General features: G+C 40.7%; 1 protein-coding gene across 2 annotated transcripts in view; it reads left to right on the top strand.

The window, feature by feature from the left end:
- The window catches only part of FHDC1 (FH2 domain containing 1), a 32,506-nt gene extending 18,665 nt beyond the window's left edge, over positions 1 to 13,841 (top strand). For both annotated transcript variants that reach the window (XM_035325366.1, XM_035325367.1), the window contains exons 6-11: positions 1,025 to 1,095; positions 1,196 to 1,303; positions 2,185 to 2,255; positions 4,585 to 4,702; positions 6,858 to 7,022; positions 9,771 to 13,841. In XM_035325366.1, the coding sequence (XP_035181257.1) occupies positions 1,025 to 1,095; positions 1,196 to 1,303; positions 2,185 to 2,255; positions 4,585 to 4,702; positions 6,858 to 7,022; positions 9,771 to 11,816 (2,579 nt within the window). In that variant the 3' untranslated portion in view covers positions 11,817 to 13,841. The remainder of the gene's footprint in view (positions 1 to 1,024; positions 1,096 to 1,195; positions 1,304 to 2,184; positions 2,256 to 4,584; positions 4,703 to 6,857; positions 7,023 to 9,770) is intronic.
- The last annotated feature ends 636 nt before the right edge of the window (positions 13,842 to 14,477 follow it).

The following is a 14,477-nucleotide window of genomic DNA, read 5'->3' as shown; positions in this document are numbered from 1 at the left end:
GATAGATTAGTGAATTGTGTTGAGCAGTTAAATGTGGGGTAAATTTCAGAATGTGAACTTTGAAGCAAAATAATTTTAAAAAGTATTTATACTGCAATCAAGAGGATTCCACCTTTTATTAGTACCTTACATTAAAAACAGCTCACATTGATTTTTGTGCCTTATAGGTGACTTGTGAATTTGCAGTTACTCAGTTTACTACACCATTTGTGAGATGCTAATTTATTAACTCTTAGCAATTTTGAATTCCCGTGTCTTTATTTCTAAGGTGCTATGCTCAGTGACTTTTAAACACATGTTGTTTTCTGTTCATGTGTGGGGTGGGTGACGAGGTGTACAAACTCGGAACACTACTGTGCATTTTGCAAAAAGGGCATGTGTACAAAGCAAGCTTCTGTGATGGAAAAGCTTTAAGTGGCAGTTTTATTCCATTTGACTCTTTGCTTCACACTGAATGTAACTTTGTGCTAATCATCTTTGATGTCACTGAAGTAAAACAAATGCCACTCTGAGTTGGTAGTCATATAGAAATAAAATAGTGATTCATAATGGGGGTGAGATAAGAATGGAAAATTAAAACATTGTCTGATGTCTTCTCAGGCCCGATGGCTAAGTCTCCCTAAAAAGAATAATTGTTCAAAAATCCAATCCTGACAGATGGCAACGGATCCTGCGAGGTGCAGAACATTTGCCTCACACTGAATTTAGTAGGTTGTGAGGATACTTGCATAAGATACTTTGCACATTGCAGGATTAGGCCCCAAATGTTTTGTGAGCTACTGGGGGTTGCCTTGGAAATACTACACTTGCAAAACTGAAGTCTGAACATATACTTGAGGTTTGCCAACTGTACTTGTGACTTTGAATTATATGGGACTTTTTTTTTTCCCATGACCTTTCAATTCACAGTAGATCCTGTTAAAATAAAAATCACCATCTTTAAAAACTTGATGTGAAGAGCAGTTCGGTAAGTGTACGTGTATTTGTAAACAATTATTAGACAGCAATTTTCTGTTCCTTACAGAGTTAATGACTTGTGAGGAGCTGCATTCCATATTGCACTTGGTCCTCCAGGCTGGGAATATTATGAATGCGGTAAGTGACATCTAAAATGAGGATGGCTGATTGACCAAACTTCATTGTTAGTATTGCAGTCCATTTATGCCACACACCTCAGCTGTTTCCTTCTTTTTAGGGAGGTTATGCTGGCAATGCTGTTGGATTTAAACTGTCGTCACTGCTCAAGCTGGCGGACACAAAAGCAAACAAACCTGGGATGAGCCTGCTGCATTTTGTTGCTCTGGTATATAAAAGCTATTTTGTTGGTATAAGTAACTGATGTAAATCTAAAGCCATAGATGATTGACAATAGGAGCCGTGTGTCTCAGAAAAAGTGGCTTGTTTAAGGCTTTGATCCTCTTATTTTCTCCTCCTTACACAAAGTTCACTGTTTTTTCTATGTCTGGTCAACCTATCCAGAAATCCATTGAAAACTCGTTTTTTTTTAATCTCATGTAGGAGCTTACCTTTTTCTCTTACTGTCCTGAATTCTTATAATGTAGAAGTGACTTCTTTTGATAAGTACTCTTTTAATCATCCTACTGAATCTTTTCATCAACATGTTTTGTTTGTTTGTTTTTGTTTTTTCACCTTTGGTGACTGACAAGTATTTTTAAAGCTGCAGCAGACTTATTTTTTTTAGTTATTTTTCCTTTCTTTCAAACTTCTTAATTTTAGAAAGGAGAGAATTTAAATGCTTCCATATGTGACTTTGGTTATCTGTGTACAAACTGGCTTAACAGATTTCTAGTCAGCAAACAATGGGGTATTAATTGATGTTTGTGCAGGAAACATTGTATCTGCTCAAACAACAGGCATCAGTAAATTGTTCTTTCCCTAGCATTCCCTATTAATGTGACTTGGGTTCACTGGCAGAAGCAGCTATTGCTGTGGACTGCGAAATGGAAGCTCTTGTTTAATGTTTCTAGTTCTCATCCCTGCCTTTCTTTTAAGTGGTGTCCTCTGCTCGATTGTGTTAGGATTGCACAGGAAGGAAAACAGTGCAGGAGACAAAACTTTAAATGTCCTCCCAGAGGCTTTAGAACTGTTGGACTTAGGTACTTTGGCATGGTAATGGAATGTTAATGGGTTGTGTGTGTTTTGGTTTTGTTCTGTTTGCTTCAGGAAGCCCAAAAGAAAGATGCTGCTCTTCTCAACTTTTCAGAAAAAATTAGGGATGTTCATGATGCTGCCAGGTAAGCCAAAAGAAAATTGAAAACTTAAGGTTAGGCTGTGACTTGGAACTTTTTTATTTGTGGAGCAATGAGGCTCATTCAGAGAAATCTTGGCACAAAAACTGAGATCTTTACAAATGTTTACTATAGCTTTGAGGGCTTCATTTCCATTTGCTAGCAGAAATATGCCTGCAATGTGCCTTCAGGTATAAGGTTTTTTATGACACGATCTCCAGAGGTGTTTTGTAGTTTTGTCTCTGTCAAATAACATGCGCATGGATGCTACTTTTTAAGAGATCGTGCTAAAGCACATTACTGTTTTTCTTTAAACCAATTTTCATCTGTCTCAGAGCAGGCTTCCAAGTGTGGTTCCAGATACAAGTGCTGGCCATGGCTTGTATTAGATGTGTTTTGATATTTGGTTTGCTTCTCCATTTCTGTCAGGTGGAAAATCTGAAGGATTTGGGGCTCTGTGTTTTCATCTCAACATCTCTAGCTGCATAATTTTAAACTGAACCTGATTCATACGTTGATAACTCTACTTGCTTTTGTGAGATGTTGTGATCTAAAGCACAAACCTGGAAGCTAGTGATCCTGGAGTTCTACTCCCAGTTTTGCTACTTCCTTACTCCTTGAGCTTTGGGCAATCCATTTACATTATTTTCCCAGTTGTAAAATGGATCCAAGCTCTTATATCTGATGCAGAATTAAGTCATGTCTGCAAAGGACTCTGAAACCTTCTGGAGAAAGGAGTGGCCATGGAGCTAATCAGAAAATTTTTGATGGACCACCTGTGTGGCTCTCTGCCATCCAACCCACACACCTTCTTGGCAGTCTGCCTCGTGGCCTACTGGGGAATGTAGCTTCCCTCGGCATCCAAGCCCCCTGGCAAACTACAGGCAGGGGAACAGGCAGAATCTGAAAACTGGTGATATTTTTCTAGCCGTTTGGTTCTTTGATCACATTTGTTAATGCTGAAAATCTTCTGTTGTAACTCTTGCTGAAATCTATTCATGGAATGCACTCTACAGGAAAATGAAACAAAATGAAATACATGTCTTACCATTGGGTGTGAGGAAGATCAGTATTAGAGACAACTGTCATGTACAAGTTGCTCATAAATCCTTCCAATTAGAGCATGTTAAAACAACTTCCATTATGTACTTTATTTTTTATTATCTCACCTTCTTTCCTTGTAGTCCTTCATCCTCCTCTTTCACAGGCAGAAAAATATAGCCTGTATCATGTACACTTTTTCTCATTTGCAAAAACACCTATGATCTTCCCAGAGCAGGGAGCTAACCTCTGGAGATGAAGTAAGCAGAGAAAACACAACACACGTTATATTCATTTATACATGCTGTCACCATGTTCTGCCATGTGTACTTCAGTCAGTCTGCCACAGATCTTCAGCCTTACTGTTTTGAAGTCTCTCTGCGGGTGAATTCAGTGTAGTTAGGAGCATATGTGCAGTTGTTAATTTTTACCGTTTTGGAAATAGTGGTGCTTCAACTCCAGACAGAGCTCAATTTCCTTGTGGAGGAAATGTCATGGGTTTAGAAGTGTTTACCCTCAAAGTGACTGAGGGATTTGGGTGGAAGCTCCCATCCTATGGAAAATGCCTCTCCCAGGATAAGACTTAAATTACATCAGATGAGAGCTCTTTCCTGTGGTCTTCTGTTTGTTGAGTTCCTTTTGCCTAAAAACAGGAGCAGCTCTGCTGCTTTATGTGGTAGAAGGATGAAATGTTACGACTGCAGGGTCGAGACTGTGTGGGCTGCATTGCTGTGACAACTTAGAAGACCGTAACCTGCAATTTCATGATGCCTCATGCTGTTGCCAAAATGGGCAGTCCTGGCTGACAGTCCCTTCTGACCCCCTTTTGTGCCAGCTTTGGCTCTTAAACAGTAACGTAGTCAGGTGGACCAAGGACATGATCCATCTGGAAGCAAATTGTTTTTTCCTTTCCTTGGATTAATTTTCAGTTCCCAGATATGGCTGTATCTAGAAAATGAGTGCTAGCAGCTAGCACAGGCCACAGGGAGAAAAAAGGAGCACTCGGGCAGGGTGGCATTGCACTTTCAGGCGGTAAGGCTGGGTAGGACTGGCTCGAGTTACTTGTGAAACCACACCCCATGGGAATCTTTTCAGGTTGCAAATAAGAAGAAATGTGCTTATCTCTCTCCTAACTTTCGATTTATACTCTGGAAAGAGTTCTTGAACAGGCAGGTCTTGTTTAAAAGCCAGCTTGCACCTTATGTTAAACATCCATTTTTGATGCATGTTGTGGGTAACCTAGGGGCAACTCTTTCTCACTGATAAGTATTCTCTGTATATGCATTTTTTTTAGGTTATCCATTGATAATTTAGAAGCAGAGCTTCAGTCACTGTCTTTTAAAGCAAGATCGGTTAAAGATAGCATTCGACGAGACCCGAAACTCTTTTACCAGATGGAAAGCTTTCTGCAGGTTTGTAGGATATCTGTGTTAATGTGTTATCACCTGAATGCAGTAACATTCCTCAGCTCAACGTAATTTTTGTGGACAAGTTAATAAACAGAAACATTGTTTTAATATGTCTACCCTGTTGGTTGTATGAAGGCGTTCCAAATATATGCTGTTTGTCAAGAGTGTTGGAAAGGCTGTATTTTTACCGGGAGGGATGTTGAGTGTGCATTGGCTGAGGCTTGTTAGGCAAGCGTGTTTGTTGCATGTGAAATGACTGTTGGAGATCTGTAGTTAAAATATAAGACAATTGGGACTGATCTCTGGTTTTGTACTTAACGCGCAGCTACTGCACTTCGGGCAGCTGTGATGTTATATTGGATCATGCCAGTTTTTGCTGAGGCTGTGCTATGCATATTAATCCTGATTGTTAGGTGACTGGAGAGATATTGTTAGCAGCTTGCATGCTAAGGGGCTGTTTTCTGTACTAATTTGCCCTTCACACAGAGTGTATTATTCTAAGCCATACCATTACTTCGTGGTAGGCTCTCCTTTTCTTTTTTCCTATCGCAGTGACTTCATAAGCATGAATGTGTATAGCACTTAACTTTGAAGCAGAGCGCTTAGCTTTGAAGCAGAGTTCTTGGTATTTTCCGGGTGATGCCTGGAGAAGTATGTATTATGCTTCAATTAAATGTGTTTTTTTTTTTTTTTTTTTTTTTTTTTCTGTTTCATGCTATAGATAGTTATTAAAAGTGAAAAAGCAGGCGTTGGAACTGGAACTTAACCCACCCTGGTTTTCAACTTGCAAGTGTAGTTAATAGTCCTGTAGTTTTACAGGAGATGTGAAGCTGATGAAGAAAGAGGCAGGTTAAGATTGAAATAGCTGTCCTCATTCACTCTGAATTATTGGCTTTTATCCATTGCACCCAGACTCTTTAATGTTCTGTTCTGACATGTTTGAGATTTTTTTTTTAATTTAATGGATGGTTTTACGTAACGCTACAACCTTGTTTAGGCCACATTCCAAAAAAATGTTGGGAAAAAATAATTTTACAAATACATACCTTACACAAACACTTCCGGTTTTTGTTTTTAAATTGCAGATGATAACCAAGCTGATTGAAAGTCAGCTTTCATTATCTCATCCTTATGAATAAATTACTGAAATATGTGGGAGGAACTAATTTTCTATGTATGCTCTTGTCAATTGTCCAGTTTATCTTCTATCCAGCTTTTTTTTTTTGTCTGAATGCTAACAAGTCAGATTTGTTCCTACCCTACTGGCATAAATTTGGCAAGTAACTTTCTGGCAGGTGGGGTTGTCCTAAATGGTTACCAGTGCCTCCAGCTGCCTATTCACACTCCAGTGCTGCAATATAAAAAGCATTTAGGTGATCATGAGGTGGACAGTGTCAGAACAGATTTGTCTGGAAATTAACTTTCTCCCCACGTTACCTTGAGTCAGATGTGTTCTCAGATGTGGGCTCATGCAAGGATGGGAGTGAATGGCTGGTGATACGTATAGGGGAGACATAGGAGCAACTACTGAAATTGTTTTAAGTAGTTCTGCTGCTGAAAGTCTAACCACAGTCTTACTGTCTTTCTCCTGATTTTTTTTTCCAACAATCTACTCCAACCTGTCTGGCATGAAAGCCTTTTTGTTGTTGTGGTGGTGGTGGTCTAAGTTCAGCTCATGAAGCAGTGGATCGTATGATGTATATCCCTGAATTTATTCATGAAATTTTTGAGAAAAGTAGGAAGACCTAACCCATTTCAACTGAGTTGAAAGTTGCAGGGAAAATAGGGAAATAAGGCATGTAGAGCTTTGTGGGAGCTCCAAAGTGGTCCACCAGTAGTACAGCCTTTGGTTTTACTCAACTGAGAATTAAAGCTCTATGTCAGTTCAAGGGCTTTTGAACTTTTGCCTGGTTTGTATCCTAGTCACTGGTATTTACATTTTGATTGATGCATTTTCCTTGACCTTCCTTACTCACTTTGCTGAAATGACAAGAAGTTTTGTTTTGTTAGGAGGAGTTTTCCCGTAAAGTCTTAATTTCCGGGGCTCTGTAACAGCTTCTAGGATGGAAAGTGGTTTTCTTAAATTCCTAATATTTACATCACCTGTTGGGACTTTAATTTTTCTGTCTAGTTCATGCTGCTGTGTTTTTTGCTACAGTTTGCTGTAAGGCATCTAAAAGAGCTTGAACACCAGAAACGGGAATTGCAAAAGGAAGGAAACGCTCTCATTGACTTTTTCTGTGAGGACAAAGAAACTATGAAGTTGGATGAATGTTTCCAGATATTCAGGGACTTCTGCATTAGATTCAACAAGGCTGTTAAGGTAAGCACTGTTAAACTTGCAGTAAGGCTGTTAAGCACCGAATGAGATTCTCACTTGTTTGAAATAAATGCTGGCCCACGTGGATTAAGTTACTTGTTTTCTGCCTAAGGGACATTTCATATCTGGTGGTATTTGATATATTTGCCAGAATGGCTACAGCAAACTGCCATGGAAATGGTCAACCTGCTCAGCCCAGTATGCAGTCCCACTGTCAAGTCATCAGCTCTTGTCCTGTTCTGCATCTTCTGCTCAGGCTGACCAGACCATTGAGGTGTTATGTCAGGGTAGCCTGTAGGCCTGCTTGTATGTGGGCTTCTTCCTGCTCCTTTGGTGAGAAGGCTGATAATTGCTATATGGTGGATAACTAACTGCATACCTTGAACTGGTCCCAAATCATTCAAGTATGCTAAGATGAGCATAGGCAAGGAGCAGTATCAGCATTGGTTACAATTTTGAATGAGAAAAGTCTGACTGTCATTACAAATCATTTTTAGGACGTTATAAATAGCATTAATTAGATGGATCCAGAAATTTATTTATTTTTTCTGCCTTATGCAATCCACATTTTACAGCACTTTGCATAAGAGCTTTAGAAGAGAGAGGCGAACATTCTTGATTATAGCAAGCTAAGAGGATGTTCAGTTAACATGCTCACTGTCCCGTTATTTACCTACCGTTTACCACCCAAGGCGGCGTGTAGTTATGCATGTGAATATTATACAGATATAAACGGTGGTAACTGCTGCAGACATTTCAGTGAGAGGTGACTTTGTGCATTCATGAAGGACGTGTTCAACTATTCGGGGTTGGGGATTTAATTCATAATCACACATTACAAGTGGTTGATGAATAGCTATTACTGCAGAGTCCCATGGGGATCTCCCTTCCTCTCTCTGTAGTAATCACACTCTAAAATAATGACAAATTAGTCTTTTATTTGTGACTATTGAAAAGATTTACTTCCTAGGTATTTCATGTGGATTACCTATGTCCCTACAAAATTAAAGGAACAATTTAGAATAGAGACTGCAGTTCTGCTCAGTGTAATATGTGGACAGCACAGGCAGCAGTATAAAAAGATGGCTTACACACGATAGCCAAGTGCACGTATTTCAAATGTTAAAACTTTTTTTTTTTTTTTTTGCAATTTTGGAACATGGCTCTATGGGCTTAAAATAGGTTTTTCATGTGAATAAAATCTCCAGAAGCATGCTTTGGGTGAGGTTAAAATGTTCTGTGTCTAATATGGAAGACGAAAGTAGTATCTACAACTATTTTTAACTATTTCTCTTTACAATGGGATATTTAAAGTTAAGCTTTAGCATTAGGCAAGAATTAATTCTGTAATTCCATGTCTGTGAAAGAAAGCTCCCTGTCACAGACATTCTTCCTGAAAAGCAAGTTTTTTCTTTTTCCTTTCAGAGCTGTTTGGGTTTCTGAGGTCTTTAATGCATCTTATCTTTCACAGCCCAGTGTCACCTCAAATCCACTTTAAGAGGTGTAGATCAACCCATTCATCAAAAGGAGTTTCACCATTAGCCTTTTGTTTACTGAAAGCTTTCAGGCAACTGTTTATAGTTGTGCAGCAATTCTGTTGTCACAACAATGGGAAAATCAAACTAGACAGTGCTTCAGACAAATAGAGGTGTGTTTTTTTAAACAGTGTGTCATACAGGCTTGCTGAGGGCAGACTTAACAACATGCTGGAAAATTATGTAATTTTTGAATCCTCTGTCAAGACTAGCCCTTTCTCTTCTTTCTTTTGCTACGGCTGTACTGACTCTAGAAAACCAGGTTCTCCATTTCAGAAAATAACCTGGAAAGGTCAACTGAAGTTGCACCTAAATTAAATCTGAAGTGTAGAGGTGACAGTTAAAATGTTGACGTTCATAATAATCCACTGACAATGATTTTATAGCAGAAAGGTGTTCCTGTGTTGTCTTTCAAATGCAAACTGCTGCTTTCTAAACCAGAACCCAGTAGCTTCATTAGCAAAATCTCCAACCTGCCCTGGGCGATTTCTGAGCAGTAGTTATCAATTTTTTAAGTGAACAAGAGATCCAAATCTGGAATGAGGCATTTATTAATGGTCCTTGAGTGGTATCAGTTGATGTCTAAGTAATGATAATGAGGCATTGTATAAACTTTTTCATTTGCTTTCATATGGAAGTAGGTAATGTCTTCTCATAAAATTTCCTATCTGTTATGCTCAAGTTGGAGCTAAGTAGCACCCCATAGAAACTCTGCTTGCTGCTCCAATTGCAATTGTTGTAATATGGGAGACAGTGGAAGGAACACATTGGCTATGTGCTCATCAGACAAGTTTGTCGTAAAATATGTAATGCTCAGGTGGAAGTTTACTCACCAGATAAGACTGCCAACTCTAAACATACTGCAAGCAGATTTCAAGCTCTCCATATATAGCAGGGACTCTTTGAGTGCACTTGACATCTGCTTGGGTTTGACAGGTCATGTTCTTAGGCTGTGCAGAAACCTGTGCGTTTTTTTGCTTATGCTGACCAGACTGATGTGCCTCCAGCATTAGTTACAGGGAACTGCTGCCCGTATGGTTAATGATTGCAGACTGTGATTGCCACGGGGTTGTATGTATTGGGGGTGGAGGGAGGGTGATGGCAGAAGGAACTAACTTGGATAGGAAGAAATAAAGGGAAAGATAAAGCAGGGTAACTTGTTCTCATGTGTAGGGCACTGTCCTCTGTAACACGGATTTATGCGTTTCTTCATCAGGAAAACAGGGAACGAGAGATTCAGGAACTTCATCATCTGCAAAGGCGAAAGGAGCTGGAGGAGAAGCGTCGATCATGGGCAGCTGGAGAGCTTGGGAGCTTTGGACGGAGCAGCAGTGAAAATGATGTGGAAATGTTGGCCAAAAAAGGACTTGAGGAGTTTCTTCCCTTCTTGCAGCAAAGACCTCAAAGCCCTTCATACAGAAACCCCAATTCTAGACGTTCTCGACTTTCTCTGGGGATTACTGCAGACAGGGAGCTGCAGAGTTTCCTGGAAATCTCAAAAGATGAGGATCCAAACAAGTTTAACAGCCTTCCCCGTGCAAACACCCGACAAGCAAGACCCAACGTGGCCTGGACTGAATCCAAAGAAACTAGAGATCTCAACTTAAATACCTTGCACTTGCACCAGCAGTCTGAAACCAAAGTGAAAAGCGGTGACGTCCTGCAGTTGCCCCCAGCACAGTCCAGTCACTTCGCTGGCTCAGCCGGTCCTGGTGCCCGTTACCCACTGAGAAGCACCAACTACAACATGCACACTTCGAATGCCTCCTGTGAGGAGTCCGCTGACATAAACGCTCTGGCCCTGGCAATTGAGGAGCACGAACTTGTTAAAGGATTACGTAAGTTTGATATTCAAGGAGCAAAGCCCGCAGAAGATACACCTCTAATATACTTAGAGGATGTTGGTGGGACAGACTTGGAGACTCTAGATGATCTAAGCTTGCATTCCCTTAGCACTGCTGATGATGACTTGCCTCCAGCTTGCAGGAGCTCCAGAGAGGCTCATGACCATAAAGCCAAGGCAGTGGGTTGCAAGAGCGAAGCTTCAGAGCCCAGCAGCAACAGCCCCATGTCTATGGATACAAGTGGTTCTGGAAGTAGGGAAGATGGGCCAATGTTCTACGTGTCGGATACTACGACTGACTGTTCTTTGACGCTGGACTCTGAAGAGGGAAATGATTTCAAATCGGTAGGCAACGAAGTAAGAAGTGAGGCTGGCAAAGCACGTTCTTCTGTGAGTGGTGCTCAGTACAGGTCTAGAACGCTCTTCTCAAACCTGAATACTGCGTCTGCCAAGGATCTGTCTCCTCACACTTCCACAAATGATAAGGATGATGCCAACAGCAAGCATGTGCTTTCTAAAGAAAAGTCCATAAAAAATAAGGATGCGGTAGGACCAAAGAGAAACTCTCTAAAGGATAGATCTCCAAGTTCCTCAAAATCCAGTGGCACTCGCCCAAGCCACACAGCTTCTTCCAGACCTGTAAGAACTTTGAATGCCTCTGAGAATGAAAGTATGAGGAAAGTGGTGCCTATTTCTCGGTCTAACAAAGCACCAAGCAGTGTGAAAAAGCCTGAAGCCAAGCCGGCACCTCGTGAAACTAGTACAGTGGAGAGTCGTCTGTCTCGTCGCAGCTCTGTCCGAGGCACAACCGACACACTGCCAAGAAGTCCTTACAGGCACAGCATGTCAGTAGAAGAGCCAAAGTTACAGAGGGGGACTGTGACCTCAAGCAGTGCTCATTTTGAGAGGGACAGAGTCGCTCTCAAGAAGCCTGTCTCTAAACCTATTAGGAGTACTGTAAAATCAAAGACAGATGAAATAAAGATCTGTCGCTCCAGCGTAAAACCACAGACCCCTACAGATGACACCAAAGTTGCCCCAGTCAGTGTTCCCAAAACACCATCCGCCGTCCCCAGCTTTGCAAGGAATACAGTGGCTTCTTCTTCAAAGCGTGCAAAAGTGGATCTATCCAGCTCATCCAGACCTCCAACCATCACAAGGTCTGTGTCCCAGAGGCTGCCTAAAGCGAAGCCAGCAGCGACCTCTGATGAGATGAGTCCAAAGGAGAACGGAGGCAGTACTTTAAAGAGAGCAAATAGTGCCAGAGTGGTTGGGAGAAGCCTCCTCCAAGGAGACACTGTCAGCACAAAAGTGGAGCCTTCAGCAAAAGAACAGGGAACGGAGGAAAAGTCCTCTCTTAAACTGAAAGATGCAAACCGGACCACAATAGGTAAAATACTAAAGCCGTTACTGAAGTAAGGGAGAGGTTTTGTGAATCTTGGAATGTGAACACTTGTTCAAGCACTGGATGTCTGTGTCGTGGAACTCCTTAAAACGGTAACATTGCTGATAAGCAACATCATGTGCTCTTTAAAGTACCGCACACCACTGGAAAAGGGCAACTACTTGTGTTCTGGTCTAAATCCTTTTTTTATGAATTTGAATGTATTTGAAGCTACTGTTATGGAATAAGAGTGTAACAGCAAGTCTTTGAGTATTTATCGTATAGAAGGTCACCAAAAGCCAAAAATTTTAAAGCAGTTAAACTACAAGATGAAACGCGTTGTGACAGAAAACATGGATAAAGGCCAGTTTTTATGTACATAAGATTATTCCTAAGACTCAAGCGTTTGTGCTGGTCGGTTCCTTATTTGATGTTAAAGTGAATCCTGTGGAACAGTACTGAAAATGAACGTGGGTGATTGTGCTTTTCGTTGCTTCTACTGCCTCGGATTCAGGAACTCTTTTTTGCCTGTTGCAAAGTCCATTGCTGGCAATTGGACAGACTGGGAACTGCTGGCCAAAAAATAGTAAAATGGGATATTTTCTGTTTGTGGCTGTCTTTAACCTCACTGAAGAATTTATAGCATGTTTTATGAATGTGTACGTGTGTCTGGAGAAAACTTTCTGCTGGCCAGGAGGCTTATTCTCCAAGAATGTGGCAGTGTTGTCTTGCATGCACAAGTAGATACGGCTGGTGCTGCACCGGGTAGCACAGCCGGAGGCTGTGCCTGCTGGAAGGGCCATCAATAACCATTGCGATGATGACTACTCCTCATCTGACTTGTTTTAGTCACAAGCAAACTTGCCAGCTTTGGGTCATACAGAAGTGCCATATATTTATGATACATATCAAGGATGTTTGCAGTTCAAGTCTTGAAGGCTGCGTTGTAGTGCCGAGCACTTTCGTACTATTCCATGTTTCCACTGGTTTATCTACTACCAAATTACTTGAATGTTGCAATGGCTCTGATTGAGCCATCAGTTTCCCTGCCTCCTCCTCTTCCTCTCCTTGTCAACAGGAATATTTAGCATGAAACACAGAGCTTACGCATGACAATGTTTTTGTAGACTTCCTTGGTTGCTTCAAATGTGGTTTTTAATGTTTAAAGACTCCAAAGGATGACTTAAACTAGTATTTGATGAGCTTTTTACAAAACAAAAACAGCTCTTTTTCCTGCAGATACAAATTTTAACATCTTACCAGACTAAGGTACAGAGAATGAGGGAAAACTTGTTCAGCGTGCTATGCATCTTCCTAAGGGAAAAGTGTGTAGGTGAGGAAACTTATCATTGTTCTCCTAAGCATCTTATTTAAAGAGTTGCCTTTTTACCTGCTTACAAATGAAGCCTCATTTAAGAATAAAATAAAAGGAAAATCTCTTCAGACAAGTGGCATTGACTTACTAATGGTAGATTTGCTTGTCTGCTCTATCCCTCGGTGCTGGAATGAGAAAGAGCCTCTGGATTGCTCACATGCTTCTCATGGGATAGTATCAGGGACAGCTACCTTTGTACTTTGAATTTGGCAAGAGGCCCTTACTGCTTCCTTTATACCAGCAATTCTTATTGCAGACACCATACCCAAACACCATCAAGTATTACATAGGGCTTCTTGTTTGAGTCTGTCCCACAGGGAGAATTTGTATAGCCCACTTTTTGGTAAGGGTGAATTTTTGCTTGAAACCCTATAAGCTTTTTGGATGCTGCCTCCCTTGTGGGTTAGATTTAAAAGAAAAAAAAAATCTCCCTTTTCCTTATTTGTATCTGTGTGTATGTATGCACATCTGCAAAAGCAGATGATCAACTCTTCTCCTTTATTAAAAACAAAACAAAACAAAAAAAACTTTTATTGGTAGTAAGCTTGAAAAAATAATTTAAATGTGTTTGGAATATGTAAATAAGTTTCTATAAATCTGTGTAAAAGAAAACTGAATGTATTTAATGGAACATTTATACATTTCGGAGTAACTTGGTAGTTTAATAAAGTTCCCATTTACTGGGCATGAGCTTTATACTTCTCTTTCCTGTTACGCTTCTGGCTTTGGTCCTGGAGGTCTTCGGCAACTGGAATCTGAGTGTAGGTGACTGTGGGAAAATCCAAAAAGGACAGACTTCACAGCAGAAATTCTGGCTTTTAAAATGCTGGGTTTGTTTTTGTACTAGGACATGCAATTTGTCTTTAGTTTCTGAATGTTCCTGAGGCAGGGCTTCCTGCACATGTCTGGGTATAACGTGGAAGGTATTAGGTGGTAGATGCAGCACTTTGTGTATACATTGCATGATGTGGCCAAGACAAATGTTCATGGCACTAACAAGTCTGGATCTGTCACTATCTTCATGCCTTTTAGCTTAGCACACTTTATTGAGAAATCCTGGTTTACAGCTCCCAGGGCTTTGGAAATAAAGACTAGCCTGTTTTGCAGGAGCAGGTGGTGATTTCTACACTGCAATTCTGAATTTTCACATGCCATCCCATTCTCCCATAATTTTTCCTGCCTTGATGCTTAAAAAAAAAAAGAACATCTATGGGTCGGAAAAAATGAAAGCCAGCCAGCCTCCTTGTCCTCAGGGAGCACTTCCTCCCCTCTGCTATGGAAATGATTTTTGGACTGGAATCGCTGCTATTTGCAAACTTGT

Source organism: Oxyura jamaicensis, chromosome 4, assembly GCF_011077185.1.
Source record: "Oxyura jamaicensis isolate SHBP4307 breed ruddy duck chromosome 4, BPBGC_Ojam_1.0, whole genome shotgun sequence".
NCBI lineage: Eukaryota > Metazoa > Chordata > Aves > Anseriformes > Anatidae > Oxyura > Oxyura jamaicensis.
Note: the sequence above shows the minus strand (reverse complement) of the source record. Positions and strands in the feature narration are given on the sequence as shown.